This window comes from Lontra canadensis, unplaced genomic scaffold (genome assembly GCF_010015895.1).
Source record: "Lontra canadensis isolate GAN:19392208 unplaced genomic scaffold, GSC_riverotter_1.0 scaffold30, whole genome shotgun sequence".
Lineage (NCBI taxonomy): Eukaryota > Metazoa > Chordata > Mammalia > Carnivora > Mustelidae > Lontra > Lontra canadensis.
This window is the reverse complement of record NW_022631024.1, coordinates 3,760,192-3,781,531: the sequence shown is the minus strand read 5'-3', so window position 1 is coordinate 3,781,531 and position 21,340 is coordinate 3,760,192. Positions and strand designations below refer to the sequence as shown.

At 48.1% G+C, this 21,340-nt stretch overlaps 1 protein-coding gene across 1 annotated transcript in view; it reads right to left on the bottom strand.

Moving 5' to 3' along the window:
• PAPPA (pappalysin 1) overlaps positions 1-21,340 on the bottom strand; it is a 233,049-nt gene that overhangs the window by 97,957 nt on the left and 113,752 nt on the right. Inside the window, exon 9 of the mRNA XM_032865711.1 lies at positions 20,645-20,736. Within this exon, the coding sequence (XP_032721602.1) occupies positions 20,645-20,736 (92 nt within the window). The remainder of the gene's footprint in view (positions 1-20,644; positions 20,737-21,340) is intronic.

The following is a 21,340-nucleotide window of genomic DNA, read 5'->3' as shown; positions in this document are numbered from 1 at the left end:
GCTAACAAGTTTCAGATGCGGGTTAGGTCTACTGAATCGGAGGAGCTTAAGTTGGTTTCTGGTTCCTCCAAGGATTGGCCATATACCAAAGTGGGCCAGAAATGCCTTCCCGTGTTTCACTGTGGCAACCAGGCATCATCGAGTAAACAAAAAGAACTAGGAAAACAAGAATGGATCTGCATATGGTCTCACATTAACATTCCCATCCCACACCCAGGCCTATCATGGAGAGCACCCTCTGGGGTACATCCTGGTCCTCTGTCCACTTGGCCCTTACGATACTCTCTTAACTGGTTTGGGTCTTCCCCATTTCCCAAGAGTTATGACCTAAAGAGATTAATCGGTGAGGAATTTAACTATGAGGGTGTCTAGAATACTTAGTTGACTTGTGCAAAATGTGAACGTCCCACCTAGCACTCAAATCCTTCCGTAAGCTAGCTCCACTGTCTTGTCTATCCTCATTCCCAACCGTATCTCTGTCCTCAAATGCAGAGTTTCTTCCCAGAATTCACAGCTCAGAGCTTCTGTCCTTATTTCTTTAGCCGAGGAGGCTAGTCTGTGCCTGAATCTCCCAACTGGATTTGACTCAGACATTTTTAACTCTATGAAGCCTTACCTGTCACTCTTTCGTACTGCTACCTGTCCAGTACAAACTGACCCCCTTTCCTTCCTGCATCACTCTTCTCTCCTTCCAAACCAGCAAAACAGGATATGGCCTATATAAAAATGTTAGTTAAAGAAATATGAAAATTGAAAAAAAAATTAACCTCCTTTCATTCCACATCTCCTTACCACCATGTCTCCTCCTTCACACTTCTCTTTCCACGATTCATGGAGCTTATTCAGTTACCTTTACTTACACTGCCGACCTTCTCACCTACAAGTCACTCTTCAGTTCTCTCCAATCTGACTTCTGTACTCGCCACTCTACCAAAATCAATCTTGTCCAGATCACCACTGACCTCAAGGTGGGTAAAACCATAACATCAAAATCCTTGTCTCGCTAGACTGCCTTGAAGCATATAAAGAAGCAGCCCCTTCCTTCCTTCCTGAAGCATTTGCTCATGGATTCCATGGCCCATGCTATCCCATTTCTTTCTGGCTCCCAGCTTATCCCACATACACTTATTTGCTTCTTTCTGCTTCCCTAGACCTCTGCTAAATGCTGCCAGGCTTCAGGGACAGGCCTTAGGCCCCCTTTCCTATCTACCTACATTCGGTCTTTCAGTCCTCATTTATAATAAAAATGTCAAAATATCAATGTGTCTCTTTAGAAATGACATCTTCTCCGAGTCCTAACGGCCTACAGTGACATCCCTACTTCAACATCTATTTAAAAGCATTCCGAAACCATCATATCTAAAGCAGAAGTAATGTTTTCTCCCACATTCGTTTCTTGCCCATCTCAGTAAATGACAACATTGCCCAACAATGGCCAGACCAAAACTGTCTGAGTCATGTCTCCCATTTTTCCAGCCCGCCCTCCAACCCCACATAAAGCCCATGAGCACATTCTGTGTACCCGTTCATCTCAGGGTATTCCAAAAGATCCACTTCTGTTCCATCACTGCCACCATAACCCAGACTACAGTCACTCTTCCACTGCTCATCGAATAAGTCTTTTTGCTTCTTCAGTCTGTTTCCTGATCCCCCCTCCTCCAGAGCACAGCCGGAGTGCTCTTTTTAAAAATGTAAACTTTCAGGCCATCCTCCTGCCTAAAACTCCTCAGTGGTTTCCCATAACATGTGAGACGCGATTCAGTCTCTATCTCAGCCAACAAGTCCTCACCTTAGCTATCATCTCCTACTACTGCCCCCCTTGCTCACAACCAACCAACCATCCATCCATCCATCCATCCATCCATCCATCTATCCATCCCCCTGTTTAACATGCCTCTATTTCTTAAATGAGCAAAATTTGCTATTGCTCCAGGAACTTGAACTTGCTGTTCACTTACCTAGAATATTTTTTCTTTGGCTTTTCTCACAATCTCTTCCTTTTTATCATTTATGGCCCAGTTAAAATATAAATTCCTCAAATCCCAACCTCGTCTACTTACAGTAAGCTCACATCTCATTCCACCATCCCCATTAGAGCATTTATACCATCTTGTAGTATTTCCTTCACACCATTATTCATGATCTAAAGATAAATCCTGTGTATTATTGTTTCTCCTCCCCACTGTCCCCCCACCCCATGTCATACAGGTTTCACAGAAGCACGTTTCCAAGTGGACACATTTCTTTAGGATCAAGAAAATCGTCTCACCCTATTATGGAATTGACATTTGAGGAAGAATGAGTGGTCTAAGCACAGCTCTTGGATTGTGTGAGACATTTCTGGGCTGTCTCCAGTGTTACTTCTGTTCACATCTCTGATTCTTAGGACAAAGCCATTCTCGTAGCAGGTGCTGAGTAGATGATGAATTAACAAAGTTCTTTTGCAGTTTCAGAATGTCTGTTATTGATTGTACTGAAGAGACCGCAAACCTGACTTGAATCTATTTCAGCAGATTGTACGATAGAAAGGTTTTTATGAAAATATTAATTAGAATGAGATCCTATTATAAATCCAAGCACATATTAGAGGGAAAAATCCAATTCTATCTAAACCATCCCATAATATTTTCCTCCCATGAGACATCATGCCTCACCATCTGTCCTAAATATTGTTTTATTTTCTTCCTGAACTGAATTTGCAAAGCAGTGGAACATCTGGATAGAAAAGGTAGTGCCCACTGGACTGAAATTTAATAAAGAAATTTGGTGGTCTTATGACTTGGAACTTGAAGATACATTTGCATCACCTTGAATTTAGTATTGTTATTTGAATGGCCTAAGAAGATGATATACAAAGATAGTGATCCTAATAAGTGACAAGGCATTCAATAGAGCAGAATGCTCAAAGCCCTGAATGATTTTCAGCTGGGTCTCTTTTGGATTCCAGGGCTATCTCATGATATGGGAGAGGAGGTAAAATTCAGTCCCACAATGACTTACGTAGCAGCCACAAAACAGGCAGGCGTTCTAAGCACAGACAGGAGGGAGAGTGATGCCTAGGACCCGAAGGCCTTTCAAAGTATGAGCAGGAAATAACAGAATGAGATTCGTCTGGGATAATATAAGCTAATAATAAATGGAGAAAAGGGAACTGAAGCATTCATAAGCAAAGAATGTACAAAGGTGGCATAAAAGGGTGATGAAAGGAGACAACCGCAAATCAGGTGTCCGTGATCTCGTCACCCCATACCAAAAATAAATAAGTAAATAAATAGGCAAAAAAAGAAAGGATAGAGAAAGAGACACTTTCTCAAAATCAGCAGCTTGGTCAAGAGACCAGGAGTCCAGGGTACCTGGGTGGCTCAGTTGGTTAAGCAACTGCCTTCAGCTCAGGTCATGATCCCGGAGACCCAGGATCAAGTCCCTCGTTGGGCTCCCAGCTCCATGGGGAGTCTGCTTCTCCCTCTGACCTTCTCTTTGCTCATGCTCTCTCTCACTGTCTCTCAAATAAATAAATAAAATCTTTAAAAAAGAGAGAGAGAGGGAGAGAGAGAGAGAGAGAGAGAACAGGAGTCGAGAAGAGATTCTCTCTCATTCCCCTCTCTGGGCTGCAATCTTCCTTCTCTAGATGGAGTTACACCAAGTAGCACTAGGATCCCCTTCAACGGAGTCATTCTACAATGTATTTTGTTTTTCTTAAGATTTTATTTATTTACCTGGCACAGAGAGAAACCGAGAGAGAGGAACACAAGCAGGAGGAGTGGGAGAGGGAGAAGCAGGCTTCCCACCGAGCAGGGAACCCGATGTGGGGCTCAATCCCAGCACCCTGGGATCATGCCTGAGCCGAAAGCAGATGCTTAACGACTGAGCCGCCCATGCACCCCACGTATTTGGTTCTTAAGTTTCTGCTCTTTAATCATGAAACCAGGTCTTCAGTCTGAAGATGGGGAAACATCAGCAAAATGAAACCTGAGAACGGCACCCTTGAACCCCTTCCTAGAAACACAGGAGAGGACTCTGGCCAACAGCAGGTGGAATAAAGGACAGGAAATCCAAATCTAAACCTCAGGTCTCCAAGACCAGGTAACACACATCCCCATTCTGGGCTCCGTTCTTTGTGTCTATCAAAAGGAAATGACAAGACTGCTTCTCCCACCCGTTTCAGAAAGTGGCTGCAATGATCAAATAAAATATCATGGCGAATACTCAGACATGTGATTGTTTGCACGTTTCTTTGGTGCAGATGCAATCCAGAACTCCTCTCCCGAACCATCACATGGCTTGCTCAGCTCACTGTCTTGGCCTTAGCCTCACGTCCAGGGTTCAGTGGGGCCTCTTCCCAAACACGCCACCTCCACTCCCGTCTCTGCAGACTCCATCACACTCACCGATTTCACTGTCTATGGAGCATTCCATTGCTTCTCTATCAGTGACCTTGATGACTGCATTCTCTCTAACACAGAGTGGCAGTTCCTTGAGAGCAGAAACATGGGCTGTTCTGCCCACTTACTCCACGCCCAACTTCAGGACACCGAGGACAGTCAGTACGGAGCACCAAATGAATGAACAAATGAAGGCTTAGCCTTGCAAGGGTCTCTAGAAATTATCTAGTCCACATGCTTCCTTTTTGCAGATGTGGAAACAGAGATTCAGAAAGGTTAGGTAAGTTGCCGAAAGTTGTATGGTTCATTGCTTCAGGCCAAGGGTTTGGGTTGGCTCATTATATAAATATCGGGGATATGCAATTTCAAATAGAAATCGGTCTGTGAGGAATGTGTATACGTAACCGTAAGGAAAACACCATGCCTCCAAACAAAGGCAGTTTGGGCACATACGCATGTCTGTTCTTCAGTGCAGTAAAACGAGCCACCTAGCAATCCGTTAGGGTGTCCTCAAGTTTCCAGAGAAGAGAGACTTCTGGGCAAGTGGATGCTATGTCGCCAAGGAACCAAGGATGAATCAGGGCACCACATGAAAACCAAGCCAGTCACCCCAGTCTGGCACAGCTGGTCATGACTAAGGTGACCGCAGTGTGCTTGGTTCTTGGTGGGGTTCCCATGCAAGAAACTAGAGTGTCCAAATGGAGCCCTCCCACCCGAGCCCTGATTGGCTTGGCCCGCTTCGAAGACCATCCTCCTGCCATATGGTTCAGATAAGTTCAGAAAGATGAGGCATTCAAGCCACAGTGTCCTCCATCTCCCAGTTAGTGAGGTGGGCAACACAGCGCTCACGGGCAGAAGCCAAGTCAGCGGGCTGAGCTGTATGCGGGTAAGTTTTCTTTACCTTACATGGTGGCAGGGCTCCTCTTGTGCCCTTGCAAGAGGATTTTCTGTTAATTTGAATATATGCTCTTTGATCTGTATTGCTGAACGGTATTTTGTTCTTACAGAAATGCATATATGTGTATGTGTCTCTCTCTCCTCCCAATAAGGAAAAAGATAGGGAAGGACAGAAGGGAGAGAGGAAAGAAGGAAGGAAGTGGGGGAGGGAATGAAGAAGGAGGGGAAAACTGTTCCTAAATTTTAAGAGTTAACCCGGAACATTTAAAAACATCAATCAAAACCCCTCTAACCAATAGAATCTGGGCTGAAAGTGAAATTGGCCACCTCCGAAGATACTGGTATCCATTCAACATTTGCCAGCAGAGGCTCGATGACCATGGACAAGGCAAAATCGTGTCCCTGCTGCTTCTGTAGCCTTCTCTTTTCTTCTCTAGCATACTCAAGTCTCAGCTGACAGCCTCCAAGTATGGCTGCTTCCCAAAGGGACCATATTGTCCCAAATTCCCAACACTGCTTTTCCTCTAACTAGTCTCCAGTCATCTTTATCCATAGTTTAACCAACCACTCCTCTGCAAAAAACCTCTCTGTTAAACCTGCCCCACCCTGGGAGCCTGCTTGCCACCCCCTTATGCCTTCCCATAGCATAAATGTATAAATGTATTGACTGAATGGATAATGGGATGACTTGGTACGTGCTGGGCACTTTGTTAAATGTTAAATACTTTTCAATATACAATGTCAATCCAAGAAGAGCCCTGTGTGTTTGGTGCTATTGCTACCCCCCCTTACAGACAAGGAAATTGTGTATGAAGAGGCTAAGTCATTAGATTCACATGAGGTTTCACAAGTTGAAGCTGGAATCCGATCCTGGCGAGTTGGATTCCATAGTCCATGCCCACCCATGCTGCTCGATTTATGTGTTTTGTGGGGCTGTGGACACCGAGGGGGATCTAAAGAGACAAGCTCTTTGGAGGCGGCCTGAGACACTACGATGCTCTGGTCCATGTGGGGTCTGGGGGAGGAAGCTGCCGGAGCTGCCATCACATCCCAGCCCTGCGCTGAGGAGCTGGGTATTCCCCAGCAGCACACACACAACACACTTCCCGTCTGAGTCCCGGTTGCCTCCTGGGCAAATTCATGAGATAACGACTGCCTTTCAGACATTCAGGGGATGAAATGAGAAGCCCTATAAAAAAACACCTGGCGTGGAGTCCAGCAGGAAAACATATTCCCTGAAAGATCAGGAGTCCCCCTTTCCCTAAAGGAAGCGATCTGTTTCTGCTACTCCGTTCCAGTTAAATGGCATCGGCTCAATCACTTCTGTTTTGGTTAAACCTTTTAATTTTTTTTTTTTTAAGTGGAATCTGAGTTTTTGTTGGCAGGTGACTGGACACACCGGGGCCCAGCCTCCGGGCCCACAGTCCATTAGGGAATTTACGAGGACAGATGGGGAGCCTTCAACTCAAGCACTCCCTTCAGAGGCAAGTGCTTACAAAGCCATCAATTTCCTTAACAAAGAGCGCCGGCTTAAATGCCGGAGTAAAGCAGTGCGATTTACACAGCTATCCACTTTCCTTTGAATTCTCTGCCTGGGGGGTGGCCTACCTGCAGTCCTTTCCAGCTACCAGTGAATTAGGCTCCCTCCCAAAAAGGAAGCTAGCAGGCACTGGCCCCGGCTCTTGAAAAGCAGCTCAATTTGGGGTTATCAGACAGTTCTGGAGGGGGGATCTAAGTAACCACCAAAGGCCCCCAGATTGGCACATCCCTTCTGCTAAGGTTCTAAAGCCCCTGGACCTTGTCAAAGAGTTAGGGCCACGGTCAGCACTGAGATGGGGAAAGAGGGCTGCTGCCACGGAGCCCTTCTCTCCTTTATACCAAAGGAAAAAGAGGCTCGAAAGAACAGTATTGGCAAATACTTGTAATAGTGCTTTGTGGCTCTGTGGCCTGTCAGTCCCGTGACACGTCAATCCTGTGACATGGTCCCAGTATAGATGAAGAAACTGTAGCAGCCTCCGCCCCACTTCTGAGGCAGAAATGGGTTTGGAACACTAGCAACTTTGCTCTGGGGCCTGGGCACAAAACCATCACAGTGAGACATCCTGCCGGACAGGAGGGGACCCCGAGAAGCCAGAGGGCCTGTGATTTAAACAGGGGTTTGTCTGCCTCTAAAGACCAACAAAGCTCTACTCCACTTTGTTGCCTGAATAATAAAACTGTCTGCTAAGAAACATGTCCTTCCTTCACCATTTATTCTGTATTTACTGAGCCGCAAACTCTTTGCCAAGCCTGGGACTGAATTCTGGGGAGTCGGATGAATTACACCGGCTCTTAACACCCCAAGAGCCCAGGGTCTGGACTCGGGGGGCCAGCAAGTCCATGCCTGCGGTAGGAGACACTGCAGGAGCACAGAGGAGGGTGTCCCATCCCCACACACAGAGCCTCAGTGCTGCCCAGATTCCAGATTCGAGAAAGCTTCCCTTGGGAGGGAACGCTGGGGCTGAAACTCTGAAGGGTCCTAGGATGGGGAGTGGGGATGCTTGCCAGTCTCTGTGAGCCAAGGGACAGAAGCCGGAAACAGCCTAGTCTGTAAAGCACAGAAGACGCTTCCAACCTTGAATGATGGAGGACAGAGGATGATGTAAGGGATTTAGATTTGACTCTTCAGAGGGAGAGGGACAAAGGGATGTTTGCATTTTAGGAAGCCTGCTCTCACTACAGGGGAGTCTAGGTGAAGGCAAGCCAGAGATGGGGAACCTGGGACCATTTTCTCTTGCAAAAGTCCAGGCAGGAGCTGGGGGTGGGGGTGCGGTGTTGGGGGGGCGGACTGGGGCAGAGCAAGGAAGGTGGGGAGAGGGAGGAGGGACTGATTTGGGGAGGGGGTTAGGTTTCAAGGTAAAATGGGCACCATGGTAATTGGCTGGATGTGGGGAATGACCAAGAGGGAAGAGTGAAGGATGTTTCCCAAGCTTCTAGGGGAAATGTCTGGTTGGCGAATGGCGCCACCAGTTGAGAAGGAGAGAAACAGGAGTTGCAGCAGGTCTGGGGAGAAAAATCAGTATGCTTGCTATCAGATGCATGAGTTTGAGTACCGTGGGGGCATCCAGTTAGAGCAACTAGGTCTGCAAGTCCATACATAGGTCCAGAGAAAAGCCCAGACTGAAGACAGAGACTCTGGGGTCTTTGGTTTTGAAGGATGAGCTCAAGGAGAGACTGTAGCATGAGAAGTAGCTCCTTCTGGGACTCTGGACAGCTCTAATATTTTAAAGCATGGACAGAAGGACTGTGTAGGTATGGCCAGAGGGGTTAAGGAAAACTAGAAAGGGATACATTTCAGAGGAAGTGTCAACATTTCAAGAAAGAGCCAGATAAGTTAGGGGAGAAACAGACTGAAATCGTTCTATTAAATCATGCTATTTAATAGGATCTCCCTCATGGCTTCCCTGCGTAAAGATTCTTAACTTTCTGCTTGATCTCTTTCAGGGACAGGGCGTTCGATATCTGTAAGAACTAGATTATTCATAGTCATCGTAATCGATATTTACTGAATACTTTCTGAAGGACAAAAACCAATCTGGCGTCCTCAGCGCCTAGCGTGAACCTGACACATAAAAGGCGCTCAACAAATCTGGGATGACCTCATTCATTAGGGACGGAAAGGATATATCCCAGCTCCCGGAGACGTGAAGAATGGCACTCCCATTTCACAGATGGAAAAAGATGTTTGGTGGACAGAGCCTGGCACAGAGATGTGGTCCCCTGTGCTCTTGGGTGAGGTCATTCAGTCTCTCTCTCTCTCTCCATTTAGGAGTTCTCGTGGCCAAGGGCACACTGGCAAATGGGAAGGTAGAGGGGTTTAAGATGCTTATGCAACCCTCTATCGGGGAATGAGGCTGAACTCAAGTTATAGGTGTGGTTTTGGACTGAGGGATCGGCCCCAGCTGCGACCTTCTGCAGCCCTGCCGACAGTGGCTGCAACCGTAGTTCAATCTTATGGGTAACTTGGGCTGGGTTTCTGACTGGTGTTGAAAGCCAGACTCACTCTGATTTCTCTTCAGATCAGTTTGCCAAGAGTACTTGGTTGGCCCTTGAAGAGCATCCCACTGCAGGGAGGTTGGTCTAACAACCTCCTCCAGGCACATTAGGCTTCTGCCCAGAAACCACGCCTTGCTGCAGAATCGCACCCAGACACCCACCTATCTAGTGACTTCCTCTGAGTAGCTTTTTTTGGAACCACTTTACTCACTGCACCCCCCAAAAGAAGCCTCATTCTGGACATTTATAGCAGCAGAGCTGTGCACCTGGTCTTAAGCAGCCCAGGTGCCCAGGTGCCCAGGAAGGTTCACAGACTCCCCCCAAGCCAGGGAGCTTTCAAACATTCCTCCTGTGATCCCCTCCCAGGAGTCTCTGCCCTTCCTTAACAACACTGCTCTTACAAAGTCCTCCAATGAAGGACTTCTGCTGCCACTTGTCACTCCCATCTGCATGCTACCTAGCACAGAGCTTTGCATGCAGCAGGCGCTTAATACAGCCCCCCCAAAAAAAAAACAAACAAAAAACGAGTGTGAGATTGGTCACATTGGCTTCCAGCTGTCTTTGGGGGACCCCTGTGGCTGCTGCCTGGGGCGGGGGAGAAGGGAATCTTAGCCCCAATAAGCAGGACTAGACCCTGGGTGTGGACTGTTTTATCTTTCGGTCTGGCAAATGAACACCGAAAACCCAATCCCTTAAAAATTATTATAATTTCAGATTTGCTTTATCTTAATTTCTTCTCCGTACTGAATTGGTAGCAGCCAAAAGAAAGTCACTTCTAGTTTCTCCCTCTGTTAAGTATTTAATGATCTGTAAACAAACACTTCAGATAGTGTTTCTTAAAGAAACCCTGGGATCCTTTTGTTATGTGAAGATTCCTTTGCAGCACACGCATTATTTCTCCTTCTCATTATGTGTTTGCGGGCAGGCTGTTCAACTCTTGATCAAGAGGACACATTTTATTAGATAACCTTAATGATCAAGAGGTAGTGTAATTAATAGTTCAGCCCGAGGGCTTGAGAATCAGGCTTCCCTTTACTGGAAGCCTTGAGTAAATTACTTAACATCTCTGTGCTTTTTTCTTATCCAGCCACCTCTAGCTGCCCTAATATTAAAACTACCACAGAGGGTCAATGCAATTAATCAAGGGAGTTAATAGAGAAAAAGCATTAAATTAATGAAAACGAATGAAATTAATCATGAGCTACTTCTACTACAACGTCTACTGTCAGGGACGCTGAGATGGAAGAAGTGTGGAAATATATAGACAATGTCTCTCCACTCCTACTTGTTCTGAGAGTCTGGTATTTTGGAGGACAGCCCCAGCTCCTTTGCTTGCGGAGCTAGGCAGATCTGGGTTCCAATCCGGGCTCTGCTGTTTAAGGATCACCAGCTTAGGACAAGTCACTTCCTCTCCCCAGGCTTCAGCTCCTCCTTGGGTAGAATGGGAGCAAATACCCACCCCACCCTACCCCACCCCCACTCTCCTGCTGCCTCCTGGAGAGCCAAAGTTGAGGTCAAGTAAGCTGCGAGGCCACCAGCAGCCATGGGATGCATCGCTCCTGAAGGTTTGTTTCCCCGTGTGGTGGTTTTCCAGCTCGATAAATATTTACTGAACGAAGGCCACTTTCTCAAAAGTCACTTAAACATTTGGGGGCTCTGTTGTGTTATTTGGAAAGTGGTGATAATAATGCCTGGTTGCCGGGGGTGTTGTGGGTTTGAAATGAGACCACGCAGAAGGTTCTCCGTCAATATCCAAAGGCTCCCTTCTGCAGCCCCTCAAGGGATGCCTTGAGGTGGTGAGCAGCTTGGGCTCATCTGGGCACTCTTTTCTGTCACAGAGTGTCACTTAGTTCAGTGCATCAGTTAATGACCGGCTGGACCTGAATGCTGGGGACACAAGAACGGACAGGCTAACTTCTTCCACGAAGGGTAAAGGGAGACCGATGTGTAATGGGAAAATGTGGGGATCAGTACAATTACAGCTAAGCTTCTCCAGGCTCACGAGCAAGATGCAATGAGGTAATACCCTCACCTCTTCATTTCCCCCATGCCTTGATTTCCCCAAGTGGCTATCCTTTTACCTGCCTAGATGCTCATCCATCTATGCCAGCGGTAAGCTGTACTTTTTCTGGACAGGGCCAGACAGCAAATATTTTGCCTCTGTGGGCCCTCCAAGGTCTCTGTTGGAACTACTCAACTCTGTCTTTGTATTGGCAAATATCAAAACCAAGGAGTATACGTGGGTTTCAATGAAACTGTATGTACCCAGATGGGCTGCAGGTCAGGCTTGGTCAAGGGCAGCAGCTGGCTGACCCCTGAGTGATGCAAGTAGGCACTTGCCTCGGATGCCTGGTGTAGGGCTTGGCACAGAACGTCAGACCAGGAGCAACGGCCTCCCCGAGGGCTTCAGGGGCCCAAAGGATGAGAACTTGCAAGGTTCCAGGCTCACCTCCCTCCTTCACTCCCATCTGGCCATGGTGCCTTTCTCTGACCCCCTTGCAAGCCCTTGTCTGCCTTGAGGATTTAACAGTCTGAACTTCTTGCAATCCTTACTCCATCACTCTGCTCCACATCTCCCTAATTTGTCCATTTCCTGTTCGACCTTCAAGTCTAGCATAAATGTAGGTGTTCTCAAGGAGGCTCTTCCTGACTCTTAGCCCATGTAAAGGACGCCCTTCATGGACACACTTTCAAGCACGTCCACTTACTGGCACTTTCAACAACCGCATTGAGACGACTGTTAGTGTCATCCCCCTGGCCTTCATTGACCACTGCTTCCTTGTCGGCTTGCACCTAGCGCCGGGCTAGGCACACAGCAGGCATCAAGACACTTGTGAATGAATGACATGATGGGATCTGGCAGCCAGTTCGCACGGTCTCCTGCCTGGTTCTGACTGCGGGTGTTAAGAGCTGATTTATTCTACCGGCTATAGCACTGGGCTTTTCACACAATCCTGACTGCTCATCCATCATTTTATTTTAAGCACATTACTTCTCTGTCCAAAAAGAAAAGGAGGATACAATTAGGTCTATATCCCTCACTTGCCTAATATTTCAATTTCCCCCAGGGCACTCCCTTCAAGTGGAGATCACAGCTCATGAATATTAAGTGTATCTTCCAACACAACATGGTCCCCAAGAAAGAGCAGAGAGCCAGCAGCTAGGAAAATGCCCCAACACCCGGCCCTCCAGGCCTCTGTCTCTCTCTGGCTCTCCCCAGCTACCTCGGCCACGACGGTGGCGCAGATGCACAGTGAGGCACAGGGAGGTGAGGCAGGTCTCTGGTCACACTTTAAAGGCCATAAAGAATCCCTTGTTCTTGGCTCCCCGGATTCACCTGCCTGGAAGTCAGGCTGCCTTTCAAAGGCCCACATCAAAGTGTGGTGTTGATTCCTCAAACTCGAGCTCCAAGCCCTTCTGAGCCTGACCCCTCCCCGCGAGTCAGGAAGCCGACCTGGGCTAAGGGCTAGAATTCCTCCCTTCTGGCGTCAGAGCGGTCCTGTTTCTTTTCATGCCAGCCTGGCCTCTCTGTGGGGTAGGCCTCCCGGGTTTCCGAAGGAGGTGGCAAGCCGAGCGAGGTCTGAGGCTGGATGGTCAGCTTGATCCTAACCGGTGCTGACTCCACTTGGGCTGTTTGAATGCATCCATCAGACCTCCCAGTTGAGGACTTCAGATCTTCAGTCCTGCCCCTCTCAGCAGCCTTCCGCCCATCGCCTCCCTTTCCTGCTCCTTTGTCCCCTTAGTGACCCTCTTTGACCCTGCAGGTTAAAGGAATTCCTTTCTCCTTCCCAAGCCTCCATTTCTTTTAAAATGCACAGTTTAAAAACAATAATGATCCGGGATTTAAATTCTGGAAGTCAGAGTTGAAAGGGCCCTGGGAGCTCATCTGGCTCATCCCATCACCTGATAGCTGGGGGAGCTGAGATCAAGGGGGCGGTCCCTTGGCACAAGGGACCACCACATTTTTATGGCAGGCTCAGGCTCAGGACCACTCCCCGCCCCCAACCCCATGGATCAGAGGCCTTTGTATCAGTCACTACTGACATGGGAGTGAGGAAGGGGCAGGGGACCTGGCAGTAACTGACATTGTCAAGGGTCTACTTACTGCCATGCGTTGTGCTAAACACCCTATGGTCATGTCCATCTTCCTCTAAGCACAGGTGGGGGGTTATAATCATGCCTCTTTTCCAAAGAGGACACCGAGACCCACAGAGAGCATGGGAGATGCCCAGGACGACCCAGAGAGTAATTACATGCACGGGATGTTTGAACTCAGGCTCTTGTGTCGCTGCCACTTTGCCATGACAACAGGATTAAGTGTCAAAGTCCTCCTAAGCTAAAAAACAATGTGGCTTCTGTCCATGGAGGGTGAGCTCTTAAAAATGAAAATACAGCCTGAAACATAGGAGGGCCTTTTGTCGGGGCAGGGGGTTTATGCCATGGAATGTTTATAGGGTGATAATAACCGAAAGTCATAGTTTTCATGACTCATGAAAAAGGCACAGAAGACCTACGCATTCCCTTTCACGTCCTGCTGTGTGCCAATGGCACCAAAGCAGAAAGAGTGGAAAAGAGAAAGCTGTCTGCTGTTTCTTGGGAGTTCATCCGGATACTGGACACGGTCTTTAGAGGCAGGCAGATGGGGTCTGAGGTCTTTTCAGATCCACCCCACTGGGGTACTTAGGACAAGTCACTGACACTCTCAGGACCTCTCTTTCCTCATCGGTGAAGTGGGCATTATGAGTCCAAATGTGCAGAGTTGATGGGAAAATGAATGAAACCATGGACGAAAAGGGTTTTTAGCACAGAAGCCAGGACAGTTAGGTGCCTACATATGACACAACTTCATGGTTCAGTGTGCAGACCCTGTCCCGGAGCACTGTGAACCCCTCCTCTGCTATTTCTGACTGTGGGACTTTGGACAAGTTACTTAACCTCTCTGAACCTCAGAGGATCTCTTGTAGGCAATTGGGATAATAACATCATTTGTCTCATAGGATTCCGGGGGGGATTGATACAACTTCTGAATCAATGGCATTAATAAAGGCAGGAAAAATACAGTAGTAGCAAACACATAGGTAACACTTACCAGGTGCCACTGTTTTAAAGATCTTTACATATATAACCTCATATCATCCTCACAAGAGCCCTAAGAGGTATACAACCCATTTTACTGATGAGAAAACTGAAACTCAGATTACAAAGTGGCTGAACCAGGCTTGTCACCCAGAATCCATGTTCTCTTTTTGTTTTTAAGATTTATTTATTTGAGAGAGAGAGAGAGAGAGAGAAAGAGAGAAAGAGAGAGAGAGTGAGAGAGCACACACAGGAGAGGGAGAAGAAGAGAAAATCTCAAGCAGACTCTGTGCTGAATGCAGAGCCTGACGTGGGCTCCATCCCATCACCCCAAAAACACGACCTGGGCTGAAACCACGAGTCAGAGGTTCAATCAACTACGCCACCCAGGCGCCCCTAGAATCCATGTTCTTAGTCAACACGCCACACGTCACCATGCCACCCAGCCTGACAGGTGATTGCCTTCATGCTTTGGTCACCACCACCACCACCACTGTGACTACCACTAATATTTCTCTTCTCTTCTTTTCAAGGCACGGCCTCAAGTCAAAGGAAGCTTTATTTCAGGAGGGTCACTTGGTGAAAGTTATGCTTCCCACAAAGGGAAGTCTGAAGAAATACCCGCATCTAGGAGAGGGTTTAATTTTGGTTTTTTTAATTTTAATTTTTTTGTAAGGTGAGAGGTGGAGCGTCTTATTATGATTTCACTTTGTTAGAAAGAAAAATAATAATAACTGCAACTCCCAGCAGAGCCCATTCTCTGCTCCCCCCTTTCCACTTCCCCTCCCCCCAACCAGATGCTGTTTTTCTTTTCAGTCACTGTTGTTCTAAAGTATCATTAGAACATCCACCGAAAAGACGTGTCGATTCATCTTCTTGTTTTTCTTTCTCGCCTTGGCTCAGAGCGGGCCAGGGCAGCCTGACACAGGGGCCACGAGGCTCTGTGACCCCCGCCCCTCCCAGGGACTGGGGAGTGGGGAGGAGGACTGATCTCCCCTCCTCTGCCTCAGCTTCCTCCCAGATAACCGAGTTACTGGCCCTGGCTCCGGGACAGGGCTGGAGATGCTGTGTCAGGGACCAGAGACGACGTCATGCTCACGGCAGCTCCAGCATGGTGGGAAGGAGAGGAGTCAGGAAGAAGCGAGAAGAAGAGATATACAGGAGTAACAACGTGGGGGTCCGTTTGCTTTGTTTTCCTAACTGTGTATCAGCATCAAGTAGGATTTGAAACCCCAGAGTCTTTAAATAAAGGACACACAGAGGATGCCAGTGTCAGACAGGAAAAGAAGCCTTAATAGTCTTCAATACGATCACTCTCATGTCGCAGAGGGGGAAACTGAGGCTGCTAGATGCTGAGCTGTAGCCCAGGCCCCTGCATCTAAATTCCTCCCTGGGGCCAGCCATCCTGAAGGACACAGGGCAGTAATGAGAACGGAGCACGAGGAATCCTCCACAAGTACATCTCCCGCAGGGGACGGCGTGTCATCTCAGAAGGTAGCTCACTCCCAGTGCTGGCTTGAGAGGTAACCCTGGGTAGAGCCCCTTTGGGGGATGCTTCCCATTTTGTCCAATTTGAACACTACCTTCCCGCCTTCTGCTTTTATCAGCAGCCTGGCTGTAGGTTATGACTCAGTGCTGTAGGGACAGAATTCCCAGCGCTGCTGAACACTGCCTCCAGCCAGCGTCTGTTGGGGTGGGGGTGAGGGTGTGCGGTGGGGAGTTATCATTTGACTGATACCACATTTTTAAACTGAAACCTAAGGCCTGGTGTATGTTATGTTTTTTAAAAAGGGGGAAAAGGACAAGATAATTTCCACATCGCTGGGGATGCAGCCTACATTGCCTAAGAGGTCTTGTGGGTGGTTCCTTTTAACAAGCAAGTCATTATGTGCTGGGGGATGAGGGTGCCGGGGTGGGAAAGTGGGAAAGGGAAGTCCCGGGGTGTTGCCTAATCACACATTGGCACCTTGGGAATACTTCCGGATGTGTGGGCTTCTGAAAAGTGAATGGGAATGCCACCATAAATCTGTCACCCACCCTCACACTGGTGTCACCAAACCCAGGGAAAACACTGGCCCAACTAAACAGTCGGGGACAAAAAATAATGAAGGGGAAGAAGAGAAAGGAAGGAAGAAGGGAGGGAGGAGAGAAGGAAGTCATCCACTTAGATGGTGGGCAGAGGAGTAGAGTAGAAAAAGCAGGGGGTCTCTACTCAGTCTGAGATGGGATCACACCTCTATGAGGCCTGTTACCTTGGTCCAGTTAAGACATCATAATAGGTCTTAGATCCCTCATCTGGGTATAAGAGTCCTTTCACAGGCTCACACTAAAGAAAGGGGCGTGACACAGGACATACACCCCACCTAATGGGTGACAGTCAATGGTGGTTGTTGCTGCTACTCATCCCCTACCCCCACCCCCACACCTCCACAGACATGGGGTAAATAACAGTTCATGTACATCAAGTACATCCAACTTGCTAAGAACGGGGCTAAACCTTATAGCATCTTATGACAATAATGTTCTGTCAGGATTCTAAGTGACAATCAACAGAAACCAACTTTGGCCAACTGAAGCAAAATGAGCAAACAAAAGCTATTCAGAGAATATTGACAGGTTACAGAACACTCTCTGGGAGGGCCAGAGAGCCAGGCTTGCACACTCTGAAGCCCAATTCTAAGCTCAAGATCAGGTCCCAAGACTGGTCTTGTGAAGATATTAGAACATGGTCACTTTCACACTCTGGCCACATGCTGTCACTGGTACTTTAGGAACACACGGATGATAGCCATACTTATCAGAATGACTGGGGGAAAGTGTGGCTCTTTACACTCAAGCTGTAAAGCGGAGTCGGGGAAGGAGACTTCTGGATTTTCAACTTCGGTAGAGGGCTTGGGCTCTGCCCCATTATTATTACATCAAGGAGCATTATTTCCTAAATCTAGGAAGGAGATTCAGAGAGTAAGTTTCCAAAATTATTGATAAATATCTTCCACAGTTGAGTCCCAGGACTTCCACCATTGTTTTTGGATGAGAACACCGACGTTCAGCTAAGGTCGCACGTCTAAGCCATAGTGTGAGCCCAAGACAGCCTCACTCGAGCCGGTTCCCTCAGCCACTTGTCTTGACAAACATAATGATGAAACCAGTCCACCTCAGCAAAGCCTCCCACACGCCAGTGCCATTTCTCTGACTCACTGAAGCTGCCTGTGGTGGGAGCCAAAAGACTCTCTGTCTATTCTTCAGCTGTTCTTAAGGGACGATGGTTTTCTAGACTCAAAGGCATGGAGTTTGTCCTTGGAATGTAGTCCCCGGGAGTTGGGATCTCTGGGTAGACTCCTTAATTCTTGGAATGTCCTGTGTCTCACTGAGTCTCTATAATGGAATTCTAACTGGTGAGGGCGGGGGTGTAGCTGAGGTCGCTTCTCTAACACAAACCATATTCCACATACCAGGTAATACGGAGTCCTCCCTGGACGCCATCCACACCACTGGCCATTCTGTATCCTGGTCCATTAATTCACTAGACAAACTGTTCTAAGGCACAGTCTTCCTTGTTCGCCTCAAAACCCTACAAGACCAGGAGTCACCTTTTTTTTTTTTTTTTTTTTTTTGCAGGTAGCTCACCACCGTCTGAAGTCAGACTCTGGGTTTGCGTCCTGGTTCTACTATTTAACTGTGTATCCTTGGTTCACCCCTCAGGCTTCAGCTGCCTCTTGCATAAAAGCAGGACCATAAAAGACTGTCATGAAAATAAGAATTTATAAATGTGCTCAGTGCATCATGGGGGTTTGATAAATATTGTCATTGCCAGTAGAACACTTAGCATCTAGCACAGAACAACAGTGTGTAAAGGAGACCTAGGAGGGCCCAGATCTCACCTTTGTGACACCTGCCTTGCCTTCGCCTCTTTCTGTTTAAGCATCTCGGTTAACACAGTTAACAAATCACTGATCTAGTCCCGAACAGTCATTCTGGCCAAAGCTGAGTCGGGAACTTAGGCCCGCTAAGACTGGACTCGCTGCCCAGTGCTATATCTAAGAGTCTCCCAGGCCCCACAGCTGTCTGCTTAAAAGTCAGTTCTTTCTCTTAGAAATGGCGAGTCATGTCGTAACTGTCACCTCCTCTCTGGACCAGACTCAGAAAACCAAGAGTATGAAAGACTTCCAATCCATGAGCCAGGAGGCCAGCAAAGATCCGCAGGAGGCCAGATTAGTAAATATTTTAGGCTCTTTGGGTCATAGTGCCTCTGCTGTACCCGCTCAGTAACTTGTAGCAGGAAAGTAGCCACAGACAATAGGTAGAGTAACGAGCATGCTGTGTTCCAGTAAGACTTTACTTTCCAGTAGAGGCAGTGGGCCAGTGTGGCCCAGGACTATAGTTTGCAGACCCCACCATGCATGATGAACTTCCCCCTGGAGGAGGGACCCTTGTTTTCGTGAATTGCTGCACAGCTCCAAAGCACCCCAGAATGTGGGCGTCAGGCCACCCGAGCATCTCTTTGAAGGTCCCCTATCCTACCTTCACCACCACACCCTCCCTTCCTTCCAGAAGCACCTCAGTTACATGCCACCTGAGTGCGAGCAAAATAGATATTTTCCAGCAGGATCTGGGAGTGCTGCTGGGTGTCACGAGGATGGAGACAAAGGCAAGTAGCTCGTGGGAATGGCAAACAGCTACACACCTTGGAAAGAACACAAGTCGAGTACAGGTAAGGCCGTTAGAGACCACCTAACCCAATCCTTTGACGTTTCCACCAGGTAAACTGAGGCCCAGACTTAGGGAAGCAGCAGCTTGGCCAGGGTTACACAGCAACTTCTCGGCACAGTGAGGACCAGAGCCTGGTTTTTCTAACTTTCGGCCCAGACTCCTTCTGCCATACCACTAGGCAAACGTCAAGTTTTTTTTTTTTTTTGTTTTTTTTTTTTTTACCGTGGACCATGCTCAAATCAGCAGAGCCAAGAAAATAGCCTTCTGTCGTTTAAAAACCCGAGGTCCTGCCTGGAAATTCTTGTCTTTCCTTCCTCCACATCTTCCTTTCTTCCATTCACAGTTAGCTGTGGGACACCTCTTATTGTGTTGCTGAGCCCACACTTAGTGCCAAGGAGACAGGAGATGCTCGACCCATGTGTGCTGAGGACGGACTAAGGGTGCGTGGTGAAGAGCTCACAGTGCTCACAGTCCCCCAGGAGAAGGAAGGTCTAAATGCGTTCCCTGTAATGCACTGTGAATGTGAGGACCCGATGACATTTCCTTTCCTTTAGTCTTCCTAGAAAATTGCCTTTCAGTGTGAAATCTTCCCACCAGTGTTTTCATGCCCTCAGTAGCTGCCCCTTCCCTCCTTGGATAGAGCACCTCGGTCTTTTGTACTTGCAAATGATTGTGATTATTTTTCACCTCTAGCCCAGGGGATTAGCCCGAGGACCTTTGATCTTCAGGTATCGATTTGCATCTTAAAGGAAGTATGATCTCATCTGAGCCAGCTCAAAATTCCATCCCTGCCCCCCAACCCCTGTCTGTTTACCAGCCCCGGGCTGGTCAGGGCCTCCCAAGTGGGACTATAACAACAAGACCAGCGAGAAGCCAGAGGAAAACAAATTTCCCATCTGACTCAGTAAAGGTGGGAAAAGGACGTTTGCTTTCTAAACACAGGCTGGTCTGCTCTTCCTCTACTCTCCCGTCAGAGACGCGGCCAGAGGTTCTGAGCGTGCCAAGGGGACTACCGGGGTTCTGGGATCTTGGCGGGAGGTCGTACAGCAGAAAGAGCTGGGCGCGTGCTTAAGAATCAGGAAGAATCAGATTCAAGCCCTGGTTCTGTCTCCAATCACTCCTAACCCAAGAGTTTCTGATCACTTTCATCATCTCTCTGGCTTGTGATGTTTTCTTATCTCTAATGCAAGAATACTAGCCTTTAAAATTCTATACTCATCACCCTCCTGGAGAGCTGGCCTGAAAAAGAGCGATGGTGTACGCAACGCGAAGCTAGCTTAAAAGTTACCAGCAGCCACTGCTGTCGCACACACGGGAGGGACTCTAAGCTCTGTGAGGGCAGGAGCATTTGCTGGTTTTCCTTTGCTTCTTATTGCTCTATGCCCCGGTGCCCCCCACAGGGTCTGGCCCACGGGAGGCGATCTGTCAGTGTTTTTAAGACTCAGGAGTAAACCATCATCAGTCCTCAGGACTGCTGTTATTGACCGGACCATCCCGCACGGTCCCCTTCTCCAGCTGAGCCCCAAGAAATGACACAGACTTACCAATGCAATTGAAGGAGTCTTCCTGTCGGCAGAAGAGGGAGCAGCCGTCACCGCTGAGCTTGTTCATGTCATCACACTCCTCACCTTGGCTTCTGCAGAAGGGACAGAAGAGAGATGTGTCAGAGAGACAGAGAGCGAGCAACTGCAGAACCAGGGCGGACCATGGGAGAGTCCCTCTCTAGGCCAGAACTTTCCAAGAGGCCTCAGGCAAGTCTCTCACACCCCAGTGTCCATTTCTTCTTCGTCCACGAGACGTATAAAGATACACATGTGTAAGACCCTCCAACCTCTGCCTGATTCTGTGCTGGCCGCAACGAAGCAGTGTTCATGCCTCAAACCTGTTGCTGGAGATCTTGCCGGTTAGGTCAGATGGGAGAAAGGCACGGATGAAGGGATGAAGGAACCAACCTTGCCCCCACCCCGCCCCCTGGCGTGTCTGGGAGATCTCGCCGCCGCCGTTTTAAATTGGTGGACGCGAAGGAAATTTCTGAGCTTCTGAAACATAAATTCTGTTCTTTACTATGCCCTACCTTAGCCTCCTCCCTGCTCCCAACTGTGAATTTAAGAATAAAGATTTCTTTTTTTTCCCCCGGTCACATGCTTGGGTCTGGTCTTCCTTTCACGAGAAAGTATTGCTTTCTCCATCCCGGGTGTCATTTCATGGTGTGAGGAACTCTAAGGCCCATGGGAAGTACG